The sequence below is a fragment of the Aphelocoma coerulescens genome, chromosome 2, assembly GCF_041296385.1.
Source record: "Aphelocoma coerulescens isolate FSJ_1873_10779 chromosome 2, UR_Acoe_1.0, whole genome shotgun sequence".
Taxonomy (NCBI): Eukaryota; Metazoa; Chordata; class Aves; order Passeriformes; family Corvidae; genus Aphelocoma; species Aphelocoma coerulescens.
In genome coordinates, this window is record NC_091015.1 from 168,940,258 (window position 1) to 168,964,425 (window position 24,168).

Below are 24,168 nucleotides of genomic sequence, written 5' to 3' on the forward strand. Positions count from 1 at the left end.
TTTCTGCCTCTTTTCCCCATTTTTCTCCATTTTTCCCTGTTTCTGCCCATTTTTCCCCTTTTCTGCCCGTTTCCACCTGGTTTTCCCCCGTTTCCCCCCATTTTTCTCCCCATTTTCCCTTTTCCCCCATTTTCCCCCGTTTTTGCCCATTTTTCCCCGTTTCTCCCTGACACACGTTCCCCATTTTTGCCCATTTTTTGCCCTTTTTTCCCCATTTCCCCGCTTCCCCCACATATGCATTCCCCATTTTCCCCACTTTTCCCCATTTTTGCCCCATTTTTGCCTGGTTTTGCCCATTTTCCCCATTTCCTCCCGTTCCCCCTGGATACGCATTCCCCCTTCCCTGGTTTTTCCCTATTTTTCCCCATTTTTCCCTGGTTTTGCCTCGTTTCTTCCCATTTTGCCCCATTTTTCCCCATTTTACCCATTTTTGCCTGTTTTTCCCTGTTTTTGCCCATTTTTGCCCATTTTTTCCCCATTTTTGCCCCGTTTTGCCCGTTTTCCCCCCCTTTTTCCCCGTTTTAGCCCACTTCTCCCTGTTTTTGCCCATTTTTGCCCATTTTTCCCGTTTTTGCCCCCATCTTGCCGCATTTTTGCCCTGTTTTTCCCTGTTTCTGCCCCCGTTTTTTGTCTGGTTTTACCCCGTTTTTGCCCATTATTGCCCATTTTTACCCATTTTTACCCATTTTTTACCCCATTTTTACCCCATTTTTACCCCATTTTTACCCCAGTTTTGCCCATTTTTACCCATTTTTACCCCGGTTTTGCCCATTTTTCCCCCGGTTTTGCCCATTTTTACCCCATTTTTACCCCGTTTTTGCCCATTTTTCCCCCGGTTTTGCCCATTTTTACCCCATTTTTACCCATTTTTACCCCGTTTTTACCCATTTTTTAACCCATTTTTACCCCGTTTTTGCCCATTTTTACCCCAGTTTTGCCCATTTTTTCCGTTTTTTCCCGTTTTTGCCCATTTTTACCCCGTTTTTGCCCATTTTTACCCCGTTTTTACCCTGTTTTTGCCCATTTTTCCCCCGTTTTTGCCCATTTTTGCCCGTTTTTGCCCGTTTTTGCCCCGTTTCCCGGGATATGCGCAGGCCCAGGGGCAGCAGCAGCAGCCCCAGCGCGGGCGCGTAGCAGCCGATGGACACGAAGCGCTGCCCCGGTTTTGCCCATTTTTACCCCATTTTTACCCCGTTTTTGCCCATTTTTGCCCCGTTTTTGCCCGTTTTTGCCCGTTTTTGCCCCGTTTCCCGGGATATGCGCAGGCCCAGGGGCAGCAGCAGCAGCCCCAGCGCGGGCGCGTAGCAGCCGATGGACACGAAGCGCTGCCCCGTTTTTGCCCATTTTTACCCCATTTTTACCCCGTTTTTGCCCGTTTTTGCCCGGTTTTGCCCCGTTTCCCGGGATATGCGCAGGCCCAGGGGCAGCAGCAGCAGCCCCAGCGCGGGCGCGTAGCAGCCGATGGACACGAAGCGCTGCCCCGGTTTTGCCCATTTTTACCCCATTTTTACCCCGTTTTTGCCCATTTTTGCCCATTTTTACCCCGTTTTTGCCCGTTTTTGCCCGTTTTTGCCCCGTTTCCCGGGATATGCGCAGGCCCAGGGGCAGCAGCAGCAGCCCCAGCGCGGGCGCGTAGCAGCCGATGGACACGAAGCGCTGCCCCGGTTTTGCCCATTTTTGCCCCATTTTTACCCCGTTTTTGCCCATTTTTACCCCATTTTTGCCCATTTTTACCCCGTTTTTGCCCGTTTTTGCCCGTTTTTGCCCCGTTTCCCGGGATATGCGCAGGCCCAGGGGCAGCAGCAGCAGCCCCAGCGCGGGCGCGTAGCAGCCGATGGACACGAAGCGCTGCCCCGGTTTTGCCCATTTTTACCCCGTTTTTACCCCGTTTTTGCCCATTTTTGCCCCGTTTTTGCCCGTTTTTGCCCGTTTTTGCCCCGTTTCCCGGGATATGTGCAGGCCCAGGGGCAGCAGCAGCAGCCCCAGCGCGGGCGCGTAGCAGCCGATGGACACGAAGCGCTGCCCCGGTTTTGCCCATTTTTACCCCATTTTTACCCCATTTTTACCCCATTTTTACCCCATTTTTGCCCATTTTTACCCCGTTTTTGCCCGTTTTTGCCCGTTTTTGCCCCGTTTCCCGGGATATGCGCAGGCCCAGTGGCAGCAGCAGCAGCCCCAGCGCGGGCGCGTAGCAGCCGATGGACACGAAGCGCTGCCCCGTTTTTGCCCATTTTTACCCCGTTTTTGCCCATTTTTACCCCATTTTTACCCCGTTTTTGCCCATTTTTACCCCGTTTTTGCCCGTTTTTGCCCGTTTTTGCCCCGTTTCCCGGGATATGCGCAGGCCCAGGGGCAGCAGCAGCAGCCCCAGCGCGGGCGCGTAGCAGCCGATGGACACGAAGCGCTGCCCCGGTTTTGCCCATTTTTACCCCGTTTTTACCCCATTTTTACCCCATTTTTACCCCATTTTTACCCCATTTTTACCCCGGTTTTGCCCATTTTTACCCCGTTTTTACCCCATTTTTACCCCATTCTTACCCCGTTTTTGCCCATTTTTGCCCATTTTTTCCCCGTTTTTGCCCGTTTTTGCCCCGTTTCCCGGGATATGCGCAGGCCCAGGGGCAGCAGCAGCAGCCCCAGCGCGGGCGCGTAGCAGCCGATGGACACGAAGCGCTGCCCCGGTTTTGCCCATTTTTACCCCATTTTTACCCCGTTTTTGCCCGTTTTTGCCCATTTTTGCCCCGTTTTTGCCCGTTTTTGCCCGTTTTTGCCCCGTTTCCCGGGATATGCGCAGGCCCAGGGGCAGCAGCAGCAGCCCCAGCGCGGGCGCGTAGCAGCCGATGGACACGAAGCGCTGCCCCGGTTTTGCCCATTTTTACCCCATTTTTACCCCGTTTTTGCCCATTTTTGCCCATTTTTACCCCGTTTTTGCCCGTTTTTGCCCGTTTTTGCCCCGTTTCCCGGGATATGCGCAGGCCCAGGGGCAGCAGCAGCAGCCCCAGCGCGGGCGCGTAGCAGCCGATGGACACGAAGCGCTGCCCCGGTTTTGCCCATTTTTACCCCATTTTTGCCCCGTTTTTGCCCCGTTTTTGCCCATTTTTACCCCGTTTTTGCCCGTTTTTGCCCGTTTTTGCCCCGTTTCCCGGGATATGCGCAGGCCCAGGGGCAGCAGCAGCAGCCCCAGCGCGGGCGCGTAGCAGCCGATGGACACGAAGCGCTGCCCCGGTTTTGCCCATTTTTACCCCATTTTTGCCCCGTTTTTGCCCCGTTTTTGCCCATTTTTACCCCGTTTTTGCCCGTTTTTGCCCGTTTTTGCCCCGTTTCCCGGGATATGCGCAGGCCCAGGGGCAGCAGCAGCAGCCCCAGCGCGGGCGCGTAGCAGCCGATGGACACGAAGCGCTGCCCCGGTTTTGCCCATTTTTACCCCATTTTTGCCCCGTTTTTGCCCCGTTTTTGCCCATTTTTACCCCGTTTTTGCCCGTTTTTGCCCGTTTTTGCCCCGTTTCCCGGGATATGCGCAGGCCCAGGGGCAGCAGCAGCAGCCCCAGCGCGGGCGCGTAGCAGCCGATGGACACGAAGCGCTGCCCCGGTTTTGCCCATTTTTACCCCATTTTTACCCCATTTTTACCCCGTTTTTGCCCGTTTTTGCCCGTTTTTGCCCCGTTTCCCGGGATATGCGCAGGCCCAGGGGCAGCAGCAGCAGCCCCAGCGCGGGCGCGTAGCAGCCGATGGACACGAAGCGCTGCCCCGGTTTTGCCCATTTTTACCCCATTTTTGCCCCGTTTTTGCCCCGTTTTTGCCCATTTTTACCCCGTTTTTGCCCGTTTTTGCCCGTTTTTGCCCCGTTTCCCGGGATATGCGCAGGCCCAGGGGCAGCAGCAGCAGCCCCAGCGCGGGCGCGTAGCAGCCGATGGACACGAAGCGCTGCCCCGGTTTTGCCCATTTTTACCCCATTTTTGCCCCGTTTTTGCCCCGTTTTTGCCCATTTTTACCCCGTTTTTGCCCGTTTTTGCCGGTTTTTGCCCCGTTTCCCGGGATATGCGCAGGCCCAGGGGCAGCAGCAGCAGCCCCAGCGCGGGCGCGTAGCAGCCGATGGACACGAAGCGCTGCCCCGGTTTTGCCCATTTTTACCCCATTTTTACCCCATTTTTACCCCGTTTTTGCCCGTTTTTGCCCGTTTTTGCCCCGTTTCCCGGGATATGCGCAGGCCCAGGGGCAGCAGCAGCAGCCCCAGCGCGGGCGCGTAGCAGCCGATGGACACGAAGCGCTGCCCCGGTTTTGCCCATTTTTGCCCCATTTTTACCCCATTTTTACCCCGTTTTTGCCCATTTTTACCCCGTTTTTGCCCGTTTTTGCCCGTTTTTGCCCCGTTTCCCGGGATATGCGCAGGCCCAGGGGCAGCAGCAGCAGCCCCAGCGCGGGCGCGTAGCAGCCGATGGACACGAAGCGCGCCAGCGAGGGCAGCAGGTACAGGAAGTAGGATTGGTGCAGCCGCTCCAGGAGGTTGTTCAGCTTCCGGAACATTCCCTCCAGCGTCCTGGGGGGGGGGGCACGGCGGGGCTGGGCCAGGGGAGACCCCCCGGGACCCCCCGAATTCAGAGAGACCCCCTGGGACTTCCCAAATTCATAGAGACCCCCTGGGACCCTCCCCGAATTCAGAGAGACCCCCCCGGGAATCCCCAAAATACAACGAAAGACCCCCCCGGGACCCCCCAAATTCAGAGAGACCCCCCCTGGGACCCCCCAAATTCAGAGAGACCCCCCCGGGACCTCCCAAATTCAGGGAGACCCCCTGGGATCCCCCAAATTCAGAGAGTCCCCCGGGACCCCCCAAATTCAGAGAGACCCCCCCGGGACCCCCCAAATTCAGAGAGACCCCCCCCGGGACCCCCCAAATTCAGAGAGATCCCCCGGGACCCCCCAAATTCAGAGAGACCCCCCCCGGGACCCCCCGAATTCAGAGAGACCCCCCCCGGTACCCCCCGAATTCAGGGAGACCCCCCGGGACCCCCCAAATTCAGAGAGACCCCCCCGGGAGCCCCCAAAATCCAAGGAAAGACCCCCCCGGGACCCCCCAAATTCAGGGAGACCCCCTGGGATCCCCCAAATTCAGAGAGATCCCCCAGGACCCCCCGAATTCAGAGAGACCCCCCTGGGAACCCCCAAAATACAAGGAAAGACCCCCCGGGACCCCCCAAATTCAGGGAGACCCCCTGGGACTTCCCCAAATTCAGAGAGACCCCCCTGGGAACCCCCAAAATACAAGGAAAGACCCCCCGGGACCCCCCAAATTCAGGGAGACCCCCTGGGACTTCCCCAAATTCAGAGAGACCCCCCGGGACCCCCCAAATTCAGGGAGACCCCCTGGGACTTCCCCAAATTCAGAGAGACCCCCCCAGGACACCCCCAAATTCAGAGACACCCCCGGGACCCCCCAGGACCCCCAAATCCCCCCCAAACCCCCACAAAACTCCCCCGGGACCCCTCCCCACCTGCCCAGCGCCCCCAGGTCAAACCTGTGCTGCCGGGAGCCGCTGATGGGTCCGGGACCCCCCAGGACCCCCCCAAAACCCCTCAGGACCCCCTAAACCCCCCCCAAAACTCCCCCAAAACTCCCCTAAAACCCCCCCAGGATCCCCCCCAGGACCCCCGGAGCCCCCTCCCCACCTGCCCAGCGCCCCCAGGTCGAACTTGTGCTGCCGGAAGCTGTTGATGCCACTCAGGGCCTGCACCCCCCAGGACCCCCAAAACCCCCTCAGGACCCCCCAACCCCCCCCCCAACTCCCCTAAAAACTGCCCAAATCTCCCCCAAAACCCCCCCGGGACCCCTCCCCGCCTGCCCAGCGCCCCCAGGTCAAACCTGTGCTGCCGGGAGCCGCTGATGCCCCGCAGGGTCCGGGACCCCGAGGACCCCCCCAAAACCCCTCAGGACCCCCTAAACCCCCAGGGTTCCCTGAAGCCCCCCAAAACCCCCCCAAAGCCCCTCAGGACCCCCAGGACCCCCCCAGGACCCCCGGAGCCCCCTGCCCACCTGCCCAGCGCCCCCAGGTCGAACTTGTGCTGCCGGAAGCCGCTGAAGCCGCGCAGGGTCTGGGATCCCCAAAAGCCCCCCAGGACCCCCAGGGTTCCCAAAGCCCCCCAGGACCCCCCCAGGACCCCCCCAGGACCCCCTCCACGACCCCCGGAGCCCCCTGCCCACCTGCCCAGCGCCCCCAGGTCAAACCTGTGCTGCCGGAAGCTGCTGATGCCGCGCAGGGTCCAGGACCCCCAAAAGCCCCCCAGGACCCCCAGGGTTCCCAAAGCCCCCCAGGACCCCCCCAGGACCCCCCCAGGACCCCTGGAGCCCCCTGCCCACCTGCCCAGCACCCCCAGGTCGAACTTGTGCTGCCGGAAGCTGTTGATGCCGCGCAGGGTCCGGGACCCCCAAAAGCCCCCCAGGACCCCCCCAGGACCCCTTTAGGACCCCCCGGAGCCCCCTGCCCACCTGCCCAGCGCCCCCAGGTTGAACTTGTGCTGCCGGAAACCGCTGATGCCGCGCAGCGTCCGGGACCCCCAAAAGACCCCCAGGACCCCCAGGGTTCCCAAAGCCCCCCAGGACCCCCAGGACCCCCCCCAGGACCCCCGGAGCCCCCTGCCCACCTGCCCAGCGCCCCCAGGTCGAACTTGTGCTGCCGGAAGCTGTTGATGCCACTCAGGGCCTGCACCCCCCAGGACCCCCAAAACCCCCTCAGGACCCCCCAAACCCCCCCCCAACTCCCCTAAAAACTGCCCAAATCTCCCCCAAAACCCCCCCCGGGACCCCTCCCCGCCTGCCCAGCGCCCCCAGGTCAAACCTGTGCTGCCGGGAGCTGCTGATGGGTCCGGGACCCCCAGGACCCCCCCAAAACCCCTCAGGACCCCCTAAACCCCCAGGGTTCCCTGAAGCCCCCCAAAACCCCCCCAAAGCCCCTCAGGACCCCCAGGACCCCCCCAGGACCCCCGGAGCCCCCTGCCCACCTGCCGAGCGCCCCCAGGTCGAACTTGTGCTGCCGGAAGCTGTTGATGCTGCACAGGGTCTGGGACCCCCAAAAGCGCCCCAGGACCCCCAGGGTTCCCAAAGCCCCCCAGGACCCCCAGGACCCCCCCAGGACCCCTTTAGGACCCCCCGAGCCCCCTGCCCACCTGCCGAGCGCCCCCAGGTCAAACCTGTGCTGCCGGAAGCTGCTGAAGCCCCGCAGGGTCCGGGATCCCCAGGACCCCCAGGGTTCCCAAAGCCCCCCAGGACCCCCCCAGGACCCCCCCAGGACCCCCTCCACGACCCCCGGAGCCCCCTGCCCACCTGCCCAGCGCCCCCAGGTCGAACTTGTGCTGCTGGGAGCTGCTGATGCCCCACAGGGTCTGGGACCCCCAAAAGACCCCCAGGACCCCCCCAGGACCCCCAGGGTTCCCAAAGCCCCCCAGGACCCCCCAGGACCCCTTTAGGACCCCTGGAGCCCCCTGCCCACCTGCCCAGCGCCCCCAGGTCGAACTTGTGCTGCCGGAAGCTGTTGATGCCGCGCAGGGTCTGGGACCCCCAGGACCCCCAGGGTTCCCAAAGCCCCCCAGGACCCCCGGGGCTCCCAAAGCCCCCCAGGACCCCCCCAGGACCCCCCCCAGGACCCCCGGAGCCCCTTCCCCACCTGCCCAGCACCCCCAGGTCAAACCTGTGCTGCCGGAAGCTGCTGATGCCGCGCAGGGTCCGGGACCCCCAAAAGCCCCCCAGGACCCCCAGGGTTCCCAAAGCCCCCCAGGACCCCCCCAGGACCCCCTCAGGACCCCAGGACCCCCTGCCCACCTGCCGAGCGCCCCCAGGTCGAACTTGTGCTGCCGGAAGCTGTTGATGCCGCGCAGGGTGAGCGCCTCGATGCGGAAGCGCAGGAAGAGCCCGTGGGCCCCCCCGGGAGCCCCCCCGGCCTGGCCCAGCAGCATCAGCCCCAGCGTGCGCAGGCTCTGCCCGTAGGCCGGCCCCGAGGGGCCCTCCGGGGGGGGCAGCTGCGGGCGGGGCACGGTCAGCGCACGGACACGCAGGGACCCGGAGCCCCCGGGCACGGACACACAGTGACCCGGAGCCCCAGGGCACGGGGCACGGTCAGCGCACGGACACGCAGGGACCCGGAGCCGGTCAGCGCACGGACACCGAGTGACCCAGAGCCCCAGGGCACGGACACCGAGTGACCCAACCCTGGTCAGCGCACGGACACCGAGTGACCCAGAGCCCCAGGGCACGGACACCGAGTGACCCAACCCTGGTCAGCGCACGGACACGCAGTGACCCGGAGCCGGTCAGGGCACGGACACCGAGTGACCCGGAGCCCCAGGGCACGGACACACAGTGACCCAGAGCCCCAGGGCACGGGGCACGGTCAGCGCACGGACACGCAGGGACCCGGAGCCGGTCAGGGCACGGACACCGAGTGACCCGGAGCCGGTCAGGGCACGGGGCACGGTCAGCGCACGGACACGCAGTGACCCGGAGCCCCGGGGCAGCGAGTGGCCCAGAGCTGGTCAGGGCACGGACACAGAGTGACCCAAACCCCCCAGCCCCCCCAGGACCCCCCCCAGGACCCCCACCCTGCCCTGGAAGGTGCAGAGCAGGCCCCAGACCCCCCCAGGAGCCCCCAAAGCCCCCCCAGACCCCCACCTTGCCCTGGAAGGTGCAGAGCAGCCCCCAGACCCCCCAAAGCCCCCCCAGGACCCCCCAAAGCCCCCCACCTTGCCCTGGACGGTGCAGAGCAGCCCCCAGACCCCCCAAAGCCCCCCCAAAGCCCCCCACCTTGCCCTGGAAGGTGCAGAGCAGCCCCCAGACCCCCCCAGGACCCCCCAAAGCCCCCCCAGACCCCCCCAAAGCCCCCCAGACCCCCACCTTGCCCTGGAAGGTGCAGAGCAGGCCGTTCTTGTGGCAGAAGGAGTGGAAGAGGTTGAGCAGGTCCAGGTTGGGCAGGTGCCCGTTGAGCCCCTCCACGGCCACGTCCACGCTGGTCAGCACGTCCGAGCTGAGCTCCAGCGCCAGCGCCGCCTGGATGGCCCCGGCCCGCGCGGGCAGCGCCCCCGGGTGGGCACCTGGGGGGGAGGGACCCCCGGTGAGACCCCTCAGAGACCCCACAGAGACCCCAGAGACCCCACAGAGACCCCTCAGAGACCCCAGAGACCCCTCAGAGACCCCACAGAGACCCCACAGAGACCCCACAGAGACCCCTGCCCGCGCGGGCAGCGCGCCCGGGTGGGCACCTGGGGGGGAGGGACCCCCGGTGAGACCCCTCAGAGACCCCACAGAGACGCTGCTGAGAGACCCCACAGAGACCCCAGAGACCCCCCGGGTGGGCACCTGGGGGGGGAGAGACCCTCAGTGACCCCTCAGAGACACCAGAGAGACCCCACAGAGACCCCTCAGAGACCCCACAGAGACCCCACAGAGACCCCACAGAGACCCCTGCCCGCGCGGGCAGCGCGCCCGGGTGGGCACCTGCGGGGAGAGACCCTCAGTGACCCCACAGAGACCCCAGAGACCACACAGAGACCTCAGAGAGACCCCAGAGAGACCCCACAGAGACCCCACAGAGACCCCGCTGAGAGACCCCACAGAGACCCCAGAGACCCCACAGAGACCCCACAGAGACCCCTGCCTGCGCGGGCAGCGCGCCCGGGTGGGCACCTGGGGGGAGAGACCCTGCTGAGAGACCCCACAAAGACCCCAGAGACCCCCCGGGTGGGCACCTGGGGGAGAGACCCTCAGTGACCCCACAGAGACCCCAGAGACCCCTCAGAGACCCCGCTGAGAGACCCCAGAGACCCCTCAGAGACCCCAGAGAGACCCCAGAGAGACCCCAGAGAGACTCCACAGAGACCCCAGAGAGACCCCAGAGACCCCTGCCCGCACGGGCAGCGCGCCCGGGTGGGCACCTGGGGGAGAGACCCTCAGTGACCCCAGAGAGACCCCAGAGAGACGCCACAGAGACCCCACAGAGACCCCAGAGACCCCACAGAGACCCCACTGAGAGACCCCACAGAGACCCCCCAGGACCCCCCGCCCCCGCTGGGCTCCGGCCAAAGTCACTGGGATGGGCCCTGACCCCTCCCAGTGCTCCCAGTGCTCCCCCAGTGCTCCCCCAGTGCTCCCAGTGCCCCCAGTGCTCCCCCAGTGCCCCCAGTGCTCCCAGTGCCCCCAGTGCTCCCAGTGCTCCCCCAGTGCTCCCAGTGCTCCCAGTGCCCCCAGTGCTCCCAGTGCCCCCCCAGTGCTCCCAGTGCTCCCCCAGTGCCCCCAGTGCTCCCAGTGCCCCCAGTGCTCCCCCAGTGCTCCCAGTGCTCCCAGTGCCCCCAGTGCTCCCAGTGCTCCCAGTGCTCCCCCAGTGCTCCCCCAGTGCTCCCCCAGTGCTCCCAGTGCTCCCAGTGCTCCCCCAGTGCTCCCAGTGCTCCCCCAGTGCTCCCAGTGCTCCCAGTGCCCCCCCAGTGCTCCCAGTGCTCCCAGTGCCCCCAGTGCTCCCAGTGCTCCCCCAGTGCTCCCAGTGCTCCCAGTGCCCCCAGTGCTCCCCCAGTGCTCCCAGTGCTCCCCGTGCTCCCCCAGTGCTCCCAGTGCTCCCAGTGCTCCCCCAGTGCTCCCCCAGTGCTCCCAGTGCTCCCCCAGTGCTCCCAGTGCTCCCAGTGCCCCCAGTGCCCCCAGTGTCCCCAGTGCTCCCAGTGCTCCCAGTGCCCCCAGTGCTCCCCCAGTGCCCCCAGTGCTCCCAGTGCCCCCAGTGCTCCCAGTGCCCCCAGTGCTCCCAGTGCTCCCAGTGCTCCCAGTGCTCCCCCAGTGCTCCCAGTGCTCCCCCAGTGCTCCCCCAGTGCTCCCCCAGTGCTCCCCCAGTGCTCCCAGTGCCCCCAGTGCTCCCAGCCCCCCCAGTCCCTCCCAGTGCTCCCAGTCTCACCAGTAAGGTTCACATCATGGTTCCCCAGCCCCCCCAGCCCCTCCCAGTGCTCCCAGTCTCACCAGTAAGGTTCACATCATGGTTCCCCAGCCCCCCCAGCCCCCCCAGTCCCTCCCAGTGCTCCCAGTCTCACCAGTAAGGTTCACATCATGGTTCCCCAGCCCCCCCAGCCCCTCCCAGCCCCTCCCAGTGCTCCCAGTCTCACCAGTAAGGTTCACATCATGGTTCCCCAGCCCCCCCAGCCTCTCCCAGTCCCTCCCAGTGCTCCCAGTCTCACCAGTAAGGTTCACATCATGGTTCCCCAGCCCCCCCAGCCCCTCCCAGTGCTCCCAGTCCCTCCCAGTCTCACCAGTAAGGTTCACATCATGGTTCCCCAGCCCCCCCAGCCCCCCCAGTCCCTCCCAGTGCCCCCAGTGCTCCCCCAGTGCTCCCCCAGTGCTCCCCCAGTGCCCCCAGTGCTCCCCCAGTGCCCCCCAGTGCTCCCCCAGTGCTCCCAGTGCCCCCAGTGCCCCCAGTGCTCCCCCAGTGCCCCCAGTGCTCCCAGTGCCCCCAGTGCTCCCAGTACTCCCAGTGCCCCCAGTGCTCCCAGTGCCCCCAGTGCTCCCAGTACTCCCAGTGCCCCAGTAGTCCCAGTGCCCCCACCCCCCCCAGTCCCTCCCAGTCCCTCCCAGTCTCACCAGTAAGGTTCACATCATGGTTCCCCAGCCCCCCCAGCCCCTCCCAGCCCCTCCCAGCCCCTCCCAGTGCTCCCAGTCTCACCAGTAAGGTTCACATCATGGTTCCCCAGCCCCCCCAGCCTCTCCCAGTCCCTCCCAGTGCTCCCAGTCTCACCAGTAAGGTTCACATCATGGTTCCCCAGCCCCCCCAGCCCCTCCCAGTGCTCCCAGTCCCTCCCAGTCTCACCAGTAAGGTTCACATCATGGTTCCCCAGCCCCTCCCAGCCCCTCCCAGTGCTCCCAGTCTCACCAGTAAGGTTCACATCATGGTTCCCCAGCCCCCCCAGCCCCTCCCAGTGCTCCCAGTCTCACCAGTAAGGTTCACATCATGGTAGGCCTCCAGCCAGGCCTGTGTCCCCAGCAGGTCGTGCTCGGTCACCAGGAACACGAGGTCCTTGGCCCAGTAGATCTGACCTGGGGAGGGGCGGCACTGGGAGCACTGGGACGGCACTGGGAGCACTGGGATGGCACTGGGACGCCCAGTATGGCCCAGTACAACCCCAGCACAATCCCAGTATGGCCCAGTACAACCCCACTATGGCCCAGTAGATCTGACCTGGGGAGGGGCGGCACTGGGAGCACTGGGATGGCCCAGTACGGCCCAGTATGGCCCAGTACGGCCCAGTATGGCCCAGCACGGCCCAGTACAACCCCAGCACGGCCCAGTACAACCCCAGTACGGCCCCAGTACAATCCCAGTCCAGCCAAATACAATCCCAGTGCGGCCCAGTACAAACCCAACATGGCCCAGTCCAGCCCAGCCCATCCCAGTCCAATCCCAGTCCATCCCAGTCCATCCCAGTCCAATCCCAGCCCGGCCCAGCCCATCCCAGTCCAATCCCAGTCCATCCCAGTCCAATCCCAGTCCAGCCCAGCCCACCCCAGTCCAATCCCAGTCCATCCCAGTCCGGCCCAGCACAATCCCAGTCCAATCCCGGTCCATCCCAGTCCATCCCAGTCCATCCCAGTCCAATCTCAGTCCGGCCCAGGACAATCCCAGTCCAATCCCGGTCCATCCCAGTCCATCCCAGTCCAATCCCAGTCCGGCCCAGCACAATCCCAATCCATCCCAGTCCAGCCCAGTCCATCCCAGTCCAATCCCAGTCTATCCCAGTCCATCCCACTCTAATCCCAGTCCAATCCCAGTCCATCCCAGTCCAATCCCAGTCTATCCCAGTCCATCCCACTCTAATCCCAGTCCAATCCCAGTCCATCCCAGTCCAATCCCAGCCCATCCCAGTCCATCCCACTCCAATCCCAGCCCATCCCAGTCTGTCGCAGTCCATCCCAGTCCATCCCACTCTAATCCCAGTCCATCCCAGCACAATCCCAGCCCAGCCCCCTGAAGTCCCCCAGCACCCCAGAGCCCCCCATGCCCAGTAGCCCCCCCTCCCTCAACCAGTAGCCACCTCGGGCCAGCAGCAGCCCCACGGCCTGGGCACTGTGGGGTCGCTCAGAGCAGCCCCCCGGGCACTCCCCAGCCCCCAGGTGCCCCCAGGACCCCCCAGTTGCCCCCAGGACCCCCCAGCAGCCCCAGTAGCCCCCGTACCTCAGCAGTAGCCCACCAGGGCCAGCAGCAGCCCCACGGCCTGGGCACTGTGGGGTCGCTCGGAGCAGCCCCCCGGGCACTCCCCAGCCCCCAGGTGCCCCCAGGACCCCCCAGGACCCCCCAGTTGCCCCCAGCACCCCCCAGCAGCCCCAGTAGCCCCCGTACCTCAGCAGTAGCCCACCAGGGCCAGCAGCAGCCCCACGGCCTGGGCACTGTGGGGTTGCTCAGAGCAGCCCCCCGGGCACTCCCCAGCCCCCAGGACCCCCCAGGTGCCCCCCAGGTGCCCCCAGGACCCCCCAGGTGCCCCCAGGTGCCCCCCAGTTGCCCCCAGTTGCCCCCAGGACCCCCCAGGTGCCCCCCAGTTGCCCCCAGGACCCCCCAGGTGCCCCCCAGTTGCCCCCGGTGCCCCCCAGTTGCCCCCAGGACCCCCCAGTTGCCCCCAGGACCCCCCAGCAGCCCCAGTAGCCCCCGTACCTCGGCAGTAGCCCGCCAGGGCCAGCAGCAGCCCCACGGCCTGGGCACTGTGGGGTCGCTCAGAGCAGCCCCCCGGGCACTCCCCAGCCCCCAGGTGCCCCCAGGACCCCCCAGGACCCCCCAGTTGCCCCCAGGTGCCCCCCAGGTGCCCCCAGGACCCCCCAGGTGCCCCCCAGTTGCCCCCAGGTGCCCCCCAGGTGCCCCCAGGACCCCCCAGTTGCCCCCAGGACCCCCCAGGAGCCCCAGTAGCCCCCGTACCTCGGCAGTAGCCCGCCAGGGCCAGCAGCAGCCCCACGGCCTGGGCACTGTGGGGTCACTCGGAGCAGCCCCCCGGGCACTCCCCAGCCCCCAGGACCCCCCAGCACCCCCCAGTTGCCCCCAGGACCCCCCAGCAGCCCCAGTAGCCCCCGTACCTCGGCAGTAGCCCGCCAGGGCCAGCAGCAGCCCCACGGCCTGGGCACTGTGGGGTCGCTCGGAGCAGCCCCCCGGGCACTCCCCAGCCCCCAGGTGCCCCCAGGACCCCCCAGGTGCCCCCCAGTTGCCCCCAGCACCCCCCAGCAGCCCCAGTAGCCCCCGTACCTCGGCAGTAGCCCGCCAGGGCCAGCAGCAGCCCCACGGCCTGGGCACTGTGGGGTTGCTCAGAGCAGCCCCCCGGGCACTCCCCAGCCCCCAGGACCCCCCAGGTGCCCCCCAGGTGCCCCCAGGACCCCCCAGGTGCCCCCAGGTGCCCCCCAGTTGCCCCCAGTTGCCCCCAGGACCCCCCAGGTGCCCCCCAGTTGCCCCCAGGACCCCCCAGGTGCCCCCCAGTTGCCCCCGGTGCCCCCCAGTTGCCCCCAGGACCCCCCAGTTGCCCCCAGGACCCCCCAGCAGCCCCAGTAGCCCCCGTACCTCGGCAGTAGCCCACCAGGGCCAGCAGCAGCCCCACGGCCTGGGCACTGTGGGGTCGCTCGGAGCAGCCCCCCGGGCACTCCCCAGCCCCCAGGACCCCCCAGGTGCCCCCCAGTTGCCCCCAGGACCCCCCAGCAGCCCCAGTAGCCCCCGTACCTCGGCAGTAGCCCGCCAGGGCCAGCAGCAGCCCCACGGCCTGGCTGTTGTGGGCGCTGCCCTCGGAGCAGGGCACGAGCAGCAGCAGCGCCTCGGTGCTGGCAGCGCGCGGCGCCCGCAGCACCCCGAACACGTTGGTGCCGCGCACCAGCTGGGCACGGCGGGCACGGCGTCACGGGGACCCCAAATGGACCCGGGGGGCCCCGAAATGGACCCGGGGGGCCCCGAAATGGACCCGGGGAGCCCAAAATGCACCCGGGGAACCCCAAATGTACCCACAGAGCCCCAAAATGGACCCGGGGAACCCCAAAATGTACCCGGGGAACCCCAAAATGAACCCGGGGGGGCCCAAAATGAATCCAGGGAGCCCCAAATGGACCCGGGGGGCACCAAAATGTACCCAGGGAGCCCCAAAATGAACCCGGGGGGCACCAAAATGAACCCAGGGAGCCCCAAATGTACCCAGGGAGCCCCAAATGTACCCGGGGGGCACCAAAATGTACCCAGGGAGCCCCAAAATGAACCCGGGGAGCCCCAAAATGAACCCGGGGAGCCCCAAAATGAACCCAGGGAGCCCCAAAATGGACCCAGGGAGCCCCAAAATGGACCCGGGGGGCCCCAAAATGAACCCAGGGAGCCCCAAAATGAACCCGGGGGGCCCCAAAATGGACCCGGGGAGCCCCAAAATGGACCCGGGGGGCCCCAAAATGTACCCGGGGAGCCCCAAAATGAACCCAGGGAGCCCCAAAATGGACCCGGGGGGCCCCAAAATGAACCCAGGGGGCCCAAAATGAACCCAGGGAGCCCCAAAATGTACCCGGGGGGCCCCAAATGTACCCGGGAGCCCCAAAATGGACCCAGGGAGCCCCAAAATGGACCCAGGGAGCCCCAAAATTGACCCAGGGAGCCCCAAAATGAACCCGGGGGGCCCCAAAATGAACCCAGGGAGCCCCAAAATGGACCCGGGGGGGCCCAAAATGGACCCAGGGAGCCCCAAAATGTACCCGGGGAGACCCAAAATGGACCCGGGGAGCCCCAAAATGAACCCGGGGGGCCCCAAATGTACCCGGGGAGCCCCAAAATGAACCCGGGGAGCCCCAAAATGAACCCAGGGAGCCCAAAATGTACCCGGGGAGCCCCAAAATGGACCCAGGGAGCCCCAAAATGGACCCAGGGAGCCCCAAAATGAATCCAGGGAGCACCAAAATGAACCCGGGGAGACCCAAAATGAACCCAGGGAGCCCCAAAATGGACCCGGGGAGCCCCAAAATGAACCCGGGGAGCCCCAAATGTACCCGGGGGGCCCAAAATGGACCCAGAGAGCCCCAAAATGAACCCGGGGGGCCCCAAAATGAACCCAGGGAGACCCAAAATGAACCCGGGGAGACCCAAAATGTACCCAGGGAGCCCCAAAATGTACCCGGGGAGCCCCAAAATGGACCCAGGGAGCCCAAAATGTACCCAGGGAGCCCCAAAATGAACCCGGGGAGACCCAAAATGGACCCGGGGAGCCCAAAATGTACCCAGGGAGCCCCAAAATGAACCCGGGAGCCCCAAAATGGACCCGGGGAGCCCAAAATGCACCCAGGGGGCCCCAAACACACCCGGGGACCCCCTAAACCCCCCTAGGGATCCCAAAATGCACCCAGGGAGCCTCCTCCCAGTCCCTCCCAGTGCTCTCCCAGTCCCTCCCAGTCCCTCTCAGTCCCTCCCAATCCCTCCCAGTGCCTCCCAGTCCCTCCCAGTGCTTCCCAGTGCCCTTCTAATCCCTCCCAGTGCCATCCCACAGCCCTCCCAGTGCCCTCCTAGTCCCTCCCAGCACCCTCCCAGTCCCTCCTAGTCCCTCCCAGTGCCCCCCAGTCCCTCCCAGTGCCCTCCCAGTGCCTCCCAGTGCCCCCATCCCGTACGTAGCGCTCGTGGGCCTCGTCGGGGAAGGGCAGGGTGCGGGTGAAGGGCTGGCGATGGACCTCGAGCCCCAGCTGGAACATGGTCTGCTCCAGCCACTGCACCGGCATCCCCCTGGGGAGGGGCATCGGGGTCAGGGGCACCCCTAAAGCACCCCTAAAGCACCCCTAAAGCACCCCTAAACATCCCCTAAACATCCCCTAAACATCCCCTAAACATCCCCTAAACATCCCCTAAACATCCCCTAAACATCCCCCTAAACATCCCCCTAAACATCCCCTAAACATCCCCTAAACATCCCCTAAACATCCCCTAAACATCCCCTAAACATCCCCTAAACCACCCCTAAACCATCCCCTAAACATCCCCTAAACATCCCCTAAACATCCCCTAAACATCCCCTAAAGCACCCCTAAACATCCCCTAAACATCCCCCTAAACATCCCCTAAAGCACCCCTAAACATCCCCTAAACATCCCCTAAACATCCCCTAAACATCCCCTAAACATCCCCTAAAGCACCCCTAAACATCCCCCTAAACATCCCCCTAAACATCCCCCTAAACATCCCCTAAACATCCCCTAAACATCCCCCAAAACATCCCCTAAACATCCCCTAAACATCCCCTAAACATCCCCTAAACATCCCCCAAACATCCCCTAAACATCCCCTAAACATCCCCTAAACATCCCCTAAACATCCCCTAAACATCCCCTAAACATCCCCTAAACATCCCCAAAACATCCCCTAAACATCCCCTAAACATCCCCTAAACATCCCCTAAAGCACCCCTAAACATCCCCTAAACATCCCCAAACCATCCCAAAACATCCCCTAAACATCCCCTAAACATCCCCTAAACATCCCCTAAACATCCCCTAAACCGCCCCTAAACATCCCCCTAAACATCCCCTAAACATCCCCTAAACATCCCCTAAACATCCCCTAAACATCCCCTAAACATCCCCAAAACATCCCCTAAACATCCCCTAAACATCCCCAAAACATCCCCTAAACATCCCCTAAACATCCCCTAAACATCCCCTAAACATCCCCTAAACATCCCCTAAACATCCCCTAAACCACCCCTAAACATCCCCTAAAGCACCCCCAAACATCCCCTAAACATCCCCTAAAGCACCCCTAAACATCCCCTAAACATCCCCTAAACATCCCCTAAACATCCCCCTAAACATCCCCTAAACATCCCCTAAACCACCCCTAAACATCCCCTAAAGCACCCCCAAACATCCCCTAAACATCCCCTAAAGCACCCCTAAACATCCCCTAAACATCCCCTAAACATCCCCTAAACATCCCCTAAACATCCCCTAAACCGCCCCTAAACATCCCCTAAACATCCCCTAAACATCCCCTAAACCGCCCCTAAACATCCCCTAAACATCCCCTAAAGCACCCCTAAACATCCTCAAACATCCCCTAAACATCCCCTAAACATCCCCTAAACATCCCCTAAACATCCCCTAAACCGCCCCTAAACATCCCCTAAACATCCCCTAAACATCCCCTAAACATCCCCTAAACATCCCCAAAACATCCCCTAAACATCCCCTAAACATCCCCTAAACATCCCCTAAACATCCCCTAAACCACCCCTAAACATCCCCTAAACATCGCCTAAAGCACCCCTAAACATCCCCTAAACATCCCCCAAACATCCCCTAAACATCCCCCAAATGTCCCCCAAACATCCCCTAAACATCCCCTAAAGCACCCCTAAACCACCCCTAAAGCACCCCTAAACATCCCCTAAACATCCCCTAAACATCTCCTAAAGCACCCCCTAAACATCCCCTAAAGCACCCCTAAACATCCCCTAAACATCCCCTAAACATCCCCCAAACGTCCCCCAAACATCCCCTAAACATCCCCTAAACATCCCCTAAAGCACCCCTAAACATCCCCTAAACATCCCCTAAACATCCCCTAAACATCCCCCTAAACATCCCCCAAACATCCCCCAAAACATCCCCCAAACATCCCCTAAAGCACCCCTAAAGCACCCCTAAAGCACCCCTAAACATCCCCTAAACATCCGCTAAACATCCCCTAAACATCCCCCTAAACATCCCCTAAACATCCCCTAAACATCCCCTAAACATCCCCCTAAACATCCCCTAAACATCCCCTAAACATCCCCTAAACCACCCCTAAAGCACCCCTAAACATCCCCTAAACCACCCCTAAAGCACCCCTAAACATCCCCTAAACATCCCCTAAACATCCCCTAAACATCCCCCAAACGTCCCCCAAACATCCCCCAAACGTCCCCCAAAACATCCCCTAAACATCCCCTAAACATCCCCTAAAGCACCCCTAAACATCCCCTAAACATCCCCTAAACATCCCCTAAACATCCCCCAAACATCCCCCAAAACATCCCCCAAACATCCCCTAAAGCACCCCTAAAGCACCCCTAAAGCACCCCTAAACATCCCCTAAACATCCCCTAAACATCCGCTAAACATCCCCTAAACATCCCCCTAAACATCCCCTAAACATCCCCTAAACATCCCCTAAACATCCCCCTAAACATCCCCTAAACATCCCCTAAACCACCCCTAAAGCACCCCTAAACATCCCCTAAACATCCCCTAAACCACCCCTAAACCACCCCTAAAGCACCCCTAAACATCCCCTAAACATCCCCTAAACATCCCCTAAACATCCCCTAAACATCCCCTAAACATCCCCAAACCATCCCAAAACATCCCCCAAAACCGCCCCAAACCCCCCGGGGCTGCTCCATCCCCTGGGAACAGCAGGATTGGGGTCAGGGACACCCCAAAACCGCCCCAAACCCCCCGGGGCTGCTCCATCCCCTGGGCACGGCCCCGTCAGGGCCATCCCAAACCCGGGCTCTCACCCCACTCCCCATTTGTGCCCCCCCAAATTCCCGGGTGTGTCCCCCCCGCCCCCAAAAACCCCCAAACCCGACCCCAAACCCAACCCCGGGGGTCTCACCCCACTCGTTCCCCCAAATTCCCGGGTGTGTCCCCCCCCAAACCCCAAACCTGGGGTCTCACCCCACTCCCCTCTTGTGCCCCCTGAATTCCTGAGGGTGCCCCCCCCAAACCCGACCCCAACCCCAACCCCAAACCCCCAAACCCTCTCAAACCCGGGGGTCTCACCCCATTTCCCTCTTGTGTCCCCCGAATTCCTGATGGTGCCCCCCCCAAACCCCAACCCGACCCCAAACCCCCAAACCCCCCCAAACCCCACACCCCGCTTTCCTGCGGTGCTCCCTGAATTCCTGAGTGTGTCCCCCCAAACCCCAAACCCGACCCCAAACCCCGGGGGTCTCACCCTGCTTCCCTGCGGTGCGCCCCGAATTCCTGAGTGTGTCCCCCTAAACCCCAAACCACAAACCCCAAACCCGACCCCAAACCCCGGGGGTCTCACCCCACTTTCCTGCAGTGTGCCCCGAATTCTGGAGCGTGTCCCACCCCAAATCCCAAACCCCAAAACCCCAAACCCCAAACCCCGGGGGTCTCACCCCGCTTTCCTGCGCTGCGCCCCGAATTCCTGAGCGTGTCCCACCCCAATCCCAAATCCCAAACCCCACACCCCACACCCCAAACCCCACACCCCAAGGGGGTCTCACCCCGCTTTCCTGCAGTGTGCCCCGAATTCCGGAGCGTGTCCCACCCCAAATCCCAAACCCCAAAACCCCAAACCCCAAACCCGAGGGGCTCTCACCCCACTTTCCTGCGCTGTGCCCCAATCCTTGACCCACACCCCACACCCCAAACTCCACACCCCAAACCCCACACCCCACACCCCAAGGGGGGCTCACCCCACTTTCCTGCGCTGTGCCCCAATCCCTGACCCACACCCCAAACCCCACACCCCAAACCCGAGGGGCTCTCACCCCACTTCCCTGCGGTGCGCCCCGAATTCCTGACTGTGTCCCACCCCAAACCCAACCCCCAAGGGGGTCTCACCCCACTTTCCTGCGGTGTGCCCCAATCCCTGACCCACACCCCAAACCCCACACCCCACACCCCAAACCCCAAACCCCACACCCCACACCCCAAGGGGGTCTCACCCCGCTTTCCTGCGCTGCGCCCCAATCCCTCACCCCACACCCCACACCCCAAACCCCAAACCCCACAGCTCTCACCTCTCTTTCCTGCGCTGTGCCCCAATCCCTGACCCCACACCCCAAACCCCAAACCCCACACCCCACACCCCACAGCTCTCACCCCACTTTCCTGCGCTGTGCCCCAATCCCTGACCCACACCCCAAACCCCACGCCCCACACCCCACAGCTCTCACCCCACTTTCCTGTGCTGTGCCCCAATCCCTGACCCACAACCCACACCCCACACCCCAAACCCCACACCCCACAGCTCTCACCCCACAGCTCTCACCCCACTTTCCTGCGCTGTGCCCCAATCCCTCACCCCACACCCCACACCCCACAGCTCTCACCCCACTTTCCTGCGCTGTGCCCCAATTCCTGACCCACACCCCAAACCCCACACCCCACACCCCACACCCCAAGGGGGGCTCACCCCACTTTCCTGCGCCGTGCCCCAATCCCTGACCCACACCCCACACCCCACACCCCACACCCCAAACCCCACACCCCACAGCTCTCACCCCGCTTTCCGGCGCTGTGCCCCAATCCCTGACCCACACCCCACACCCCACACCCCACACCCCACACCCCACACCCCAAACCCCACACCCCACAGCTCTCACCCCGCTTTCCTGCGCTGTGCCCCAATCCCTGACCCACACCCCACACCCCACACCCCAAGGGGGGCTCACCCCACTTTCCTGTGCTGTGCCCCAATCCCCGACCCAAACCCCAAACCCCACACCCCAAACCCCAAACCCCACACCCCACAGCTCTCACCCCACAGCTCTCACCCCGCTTTCCTGCGCTGTGCCCCAATCCCTGACCCACACCCCACACCCCACACCCCAAGGGGGGCTCACCCCACTTTCCTGTGCTGTGCCCCAATCCCCGACCCAAACCCCAAACCCCACACCCCAAACCCCAAACCCCACACCCCACAGCTCTCACCCCACTTTCCTGCGCCGTGCCCCAATCCCTGACCCACACCCCACACCCCACACCTCTCCCCCCACTTTCCTGCGCTGTGCCCCAATTCCTGACCCACACCCCACACCCCAAACCCCACACCCCACACCCCACACCCCAAGGGGGGCTCACCCCACTTTCCTGCGCTGTGCCCCAATCCCTGACCCACACCCCACACCCCACACCCCAAGGGGGTCTCACCCCACTTTCCTGCACTGTGCCCCAATCCCTGACCCGCACCCCACACCCCACACCCCACACCCCAAGGGGGTCTCACCCCACTTTCCTGCGCTGTGCCCCAATCCCTGACCCACACCCCACACCCCACACCCCACAGCTCTCACCCCACTTTCCTGCGCTGTGCCCCAATCCCTGACCCACACCCCACACCCCACACCCCAAACCCCACACCCCACACCCCACACCCCACGGCTCTCACCCCACTTTCCTGGGCTGCGCCCCAATCCCTGACCCACACCCCAAACCCCACACCCCACACCCCACACCCCACGGCTCTCACCCCACTTTCCTGGGCTGCGCCCCAATCCCTGACCCACACCCCACACCCCACACCCCACAGCTCTCACCCCACTTTCCTGCGCTGTGCCCCAATCCCTGACCCACACCCCACACCCCACACCCCACAGCTCTCACCCCACTTTCCTGCGCTGTGCCCCAATCCCTCACCCCACACCCCAAACCCCACACCCCACACCCCACACCCCACAGCTCTCACCCCACTTTCCTGTTCTGTGCCCCAATCCCTGACCCACACCCCACACCCCAAACCCCACACCCCACACCTCTCACCCCACTTTCCTGCGCTGTGCCCCAATCCCTGACCCACGCCCCACACCCCACACCCCACACCCCACACCCCACACCCCACACCCCACACCCCACACCTCTCACCCCACTTTCCTGCGCTGTGCCCCAATCCCTGACCCACACCCCACACCCCACACCCCACACCCCACACCTCTCACCCCACTTTCCTGCGCTGCGCCCCGAAGTCGCGGGCCAGGGCGAGGGCGCGGGGCCCGAGCTCGGAGGCCTCTCCCACCATGGTGGAGCCCATGGCGTTCTCGGACAGGTACGTGCGGGGCGCCAGCGCGGGCAGCAGCAGGAACCACGCCAGCCCCGCCAGGTAACTCAGGGCGCTGCGGGGACCCCAAATCCGGCATCGGCACCCCAAAATCACCCCGGGCACCCCAGAACCACGCCAGCCCCGCCAGGTAACTCAGGGCGCTGCGGGGACCCCAAATCCGGCATCGGCACCCCAAAATCACCCCGGGCACCCCAGAACCACGCCAGCCCCGCCAGGTAACTCAGGGCGCTGCGGGGACCCCAAAATCATCACCCCTGACACCCCAAATCCGGCATCGGCACCCCAAAATCACCCCGGGCACCCCAGAACCACGCCAGCCCCATCAGGTAACTCAGGGCGCTGCGGGGACCCCAAATCCGGCATCGGCACCCCAAAATCACCCCGGGCACCCCAGAACCACGCCAGCCCCGCCAGGTAACTCAGGGCGCTGCGGGGACCCCAAATCCGGCATCGGCACCCCAAAATCACCATCAGCACCCCAGAACCACGCCAGCCCCGCCAGGTAACTCAGGGCACTGCGGGGACCCCAAATCCGGCATCGGCACCCCAAAATCACCATCAGCACCCCAGAACCACGCCAGCCCCGCCAGGTAGCTCAGGGCGCTGCGGGGACCCCAAATCCGGCATCGGCACCCCAAAATCACCCCGGGCACCCCAGAACCACGCCAGCCCCGCCAGGTAACTCAGGGCGCTGCGGGGACCCCAAATCCGGCATCGGCACCCCAAAATCACCCCGGGCACCCCAGAACCACGCCAGCCCCGCCAGGTAACTCAGGGCGCTGCGGGGACCCCAAATCCGGCATCAGCACCCCAAAATCACCCCGGGCACCCCAAATCCGGCATCGGCACCCCAAAATCACCATCAGCACCCCAGAACCAGCATCGGCACCCCAAAAATCACCCGTGCCACCCCAAAATCACCCTGGGCACCCCAGAACCACGCCAGCCCCGCCAGGTAACTCAGGGCGCTGCGGGGACCCCAAATCCGGCACCGGCACCCCAAAATCACCCCGGGCACCCCAGAACCACGCCAGCCCCGCCAGGTAACTCAGGGCGCTGCGGGGAACCCCAAATCCGGCATCGGCACCCCAAAATCACCATCAGCACCCCAGAACCACGCCAGCCCCGCCAGGTAACTCAGGGCGCTGCGGGGACCCCAAATCCGGCATCGGCACCCCAAAATCACCCCGGGCACCCCAGAACCACGCCAGCCCCGCCAGGTAACTCAGGGCGCTGCGGGGACCCCAAATCCGGCATCGGCACCCCAAAATCACCATCAGCACCCCAGAACCACGCCAGGCCCGCCAGGTAGCTCAGGGCGCTGCGGGGACCCCAAATCCGGCACCGGCACCCCAAAATCACCCCGGGCACCCCAGAA

The 24,168-nt window shown here is 63.9% G+C and overlaps 1 protein-coding gene across 1 annotated transcript in view; it reads right to left on the reverse strand.

Annotated features, from left to right (window-relative positions):
* The window catches only part of GPAA1 (glycosylphosphatidylinositol anchor attachment 1), a 33,495-nt gene that overhangs the window by 7,272 nt on the left and 2,055 nt on the right, over nucleotides 1–24,168 (reverse strand). The window contains exons 2-8 of the mRNA XM_069005698.1: nucleotides 22,669–22,842; nucleotides 16,610–16,721; nucleotides 14,703–14,853; nucleotides 11,948–12,049; nucleotides 8,882–9,078; nucleotides 7,814–8,010; nucleotides 4,384–4,537 (exon numbers count right to left, since the gene is read on the reverse strand). Of these exons, the coding sequence (XP_068861799.1) occupies nucleotides 4,384–4,537; nucleotides 7,814–8,010; nucleotides 8,882–9,078; nucleotides 11,948–12,049; nucleotides 14,703–14,853; nucleotides 16,610–16,721; nucleotides 22,669–22,842 (1,087 nt within the window). The remainder of the gene's footprint in view (nucleotides 1–4,383; nucleotides 4,538–7,813; nucleotides 8,011–8,881; nucleotides 9,079–11,947; nucleotides 12,050–14,702; nucleotides 14,854–16,609; nucleotides 16,722–22,668; nucleotides 22,843–24,168) is intronic.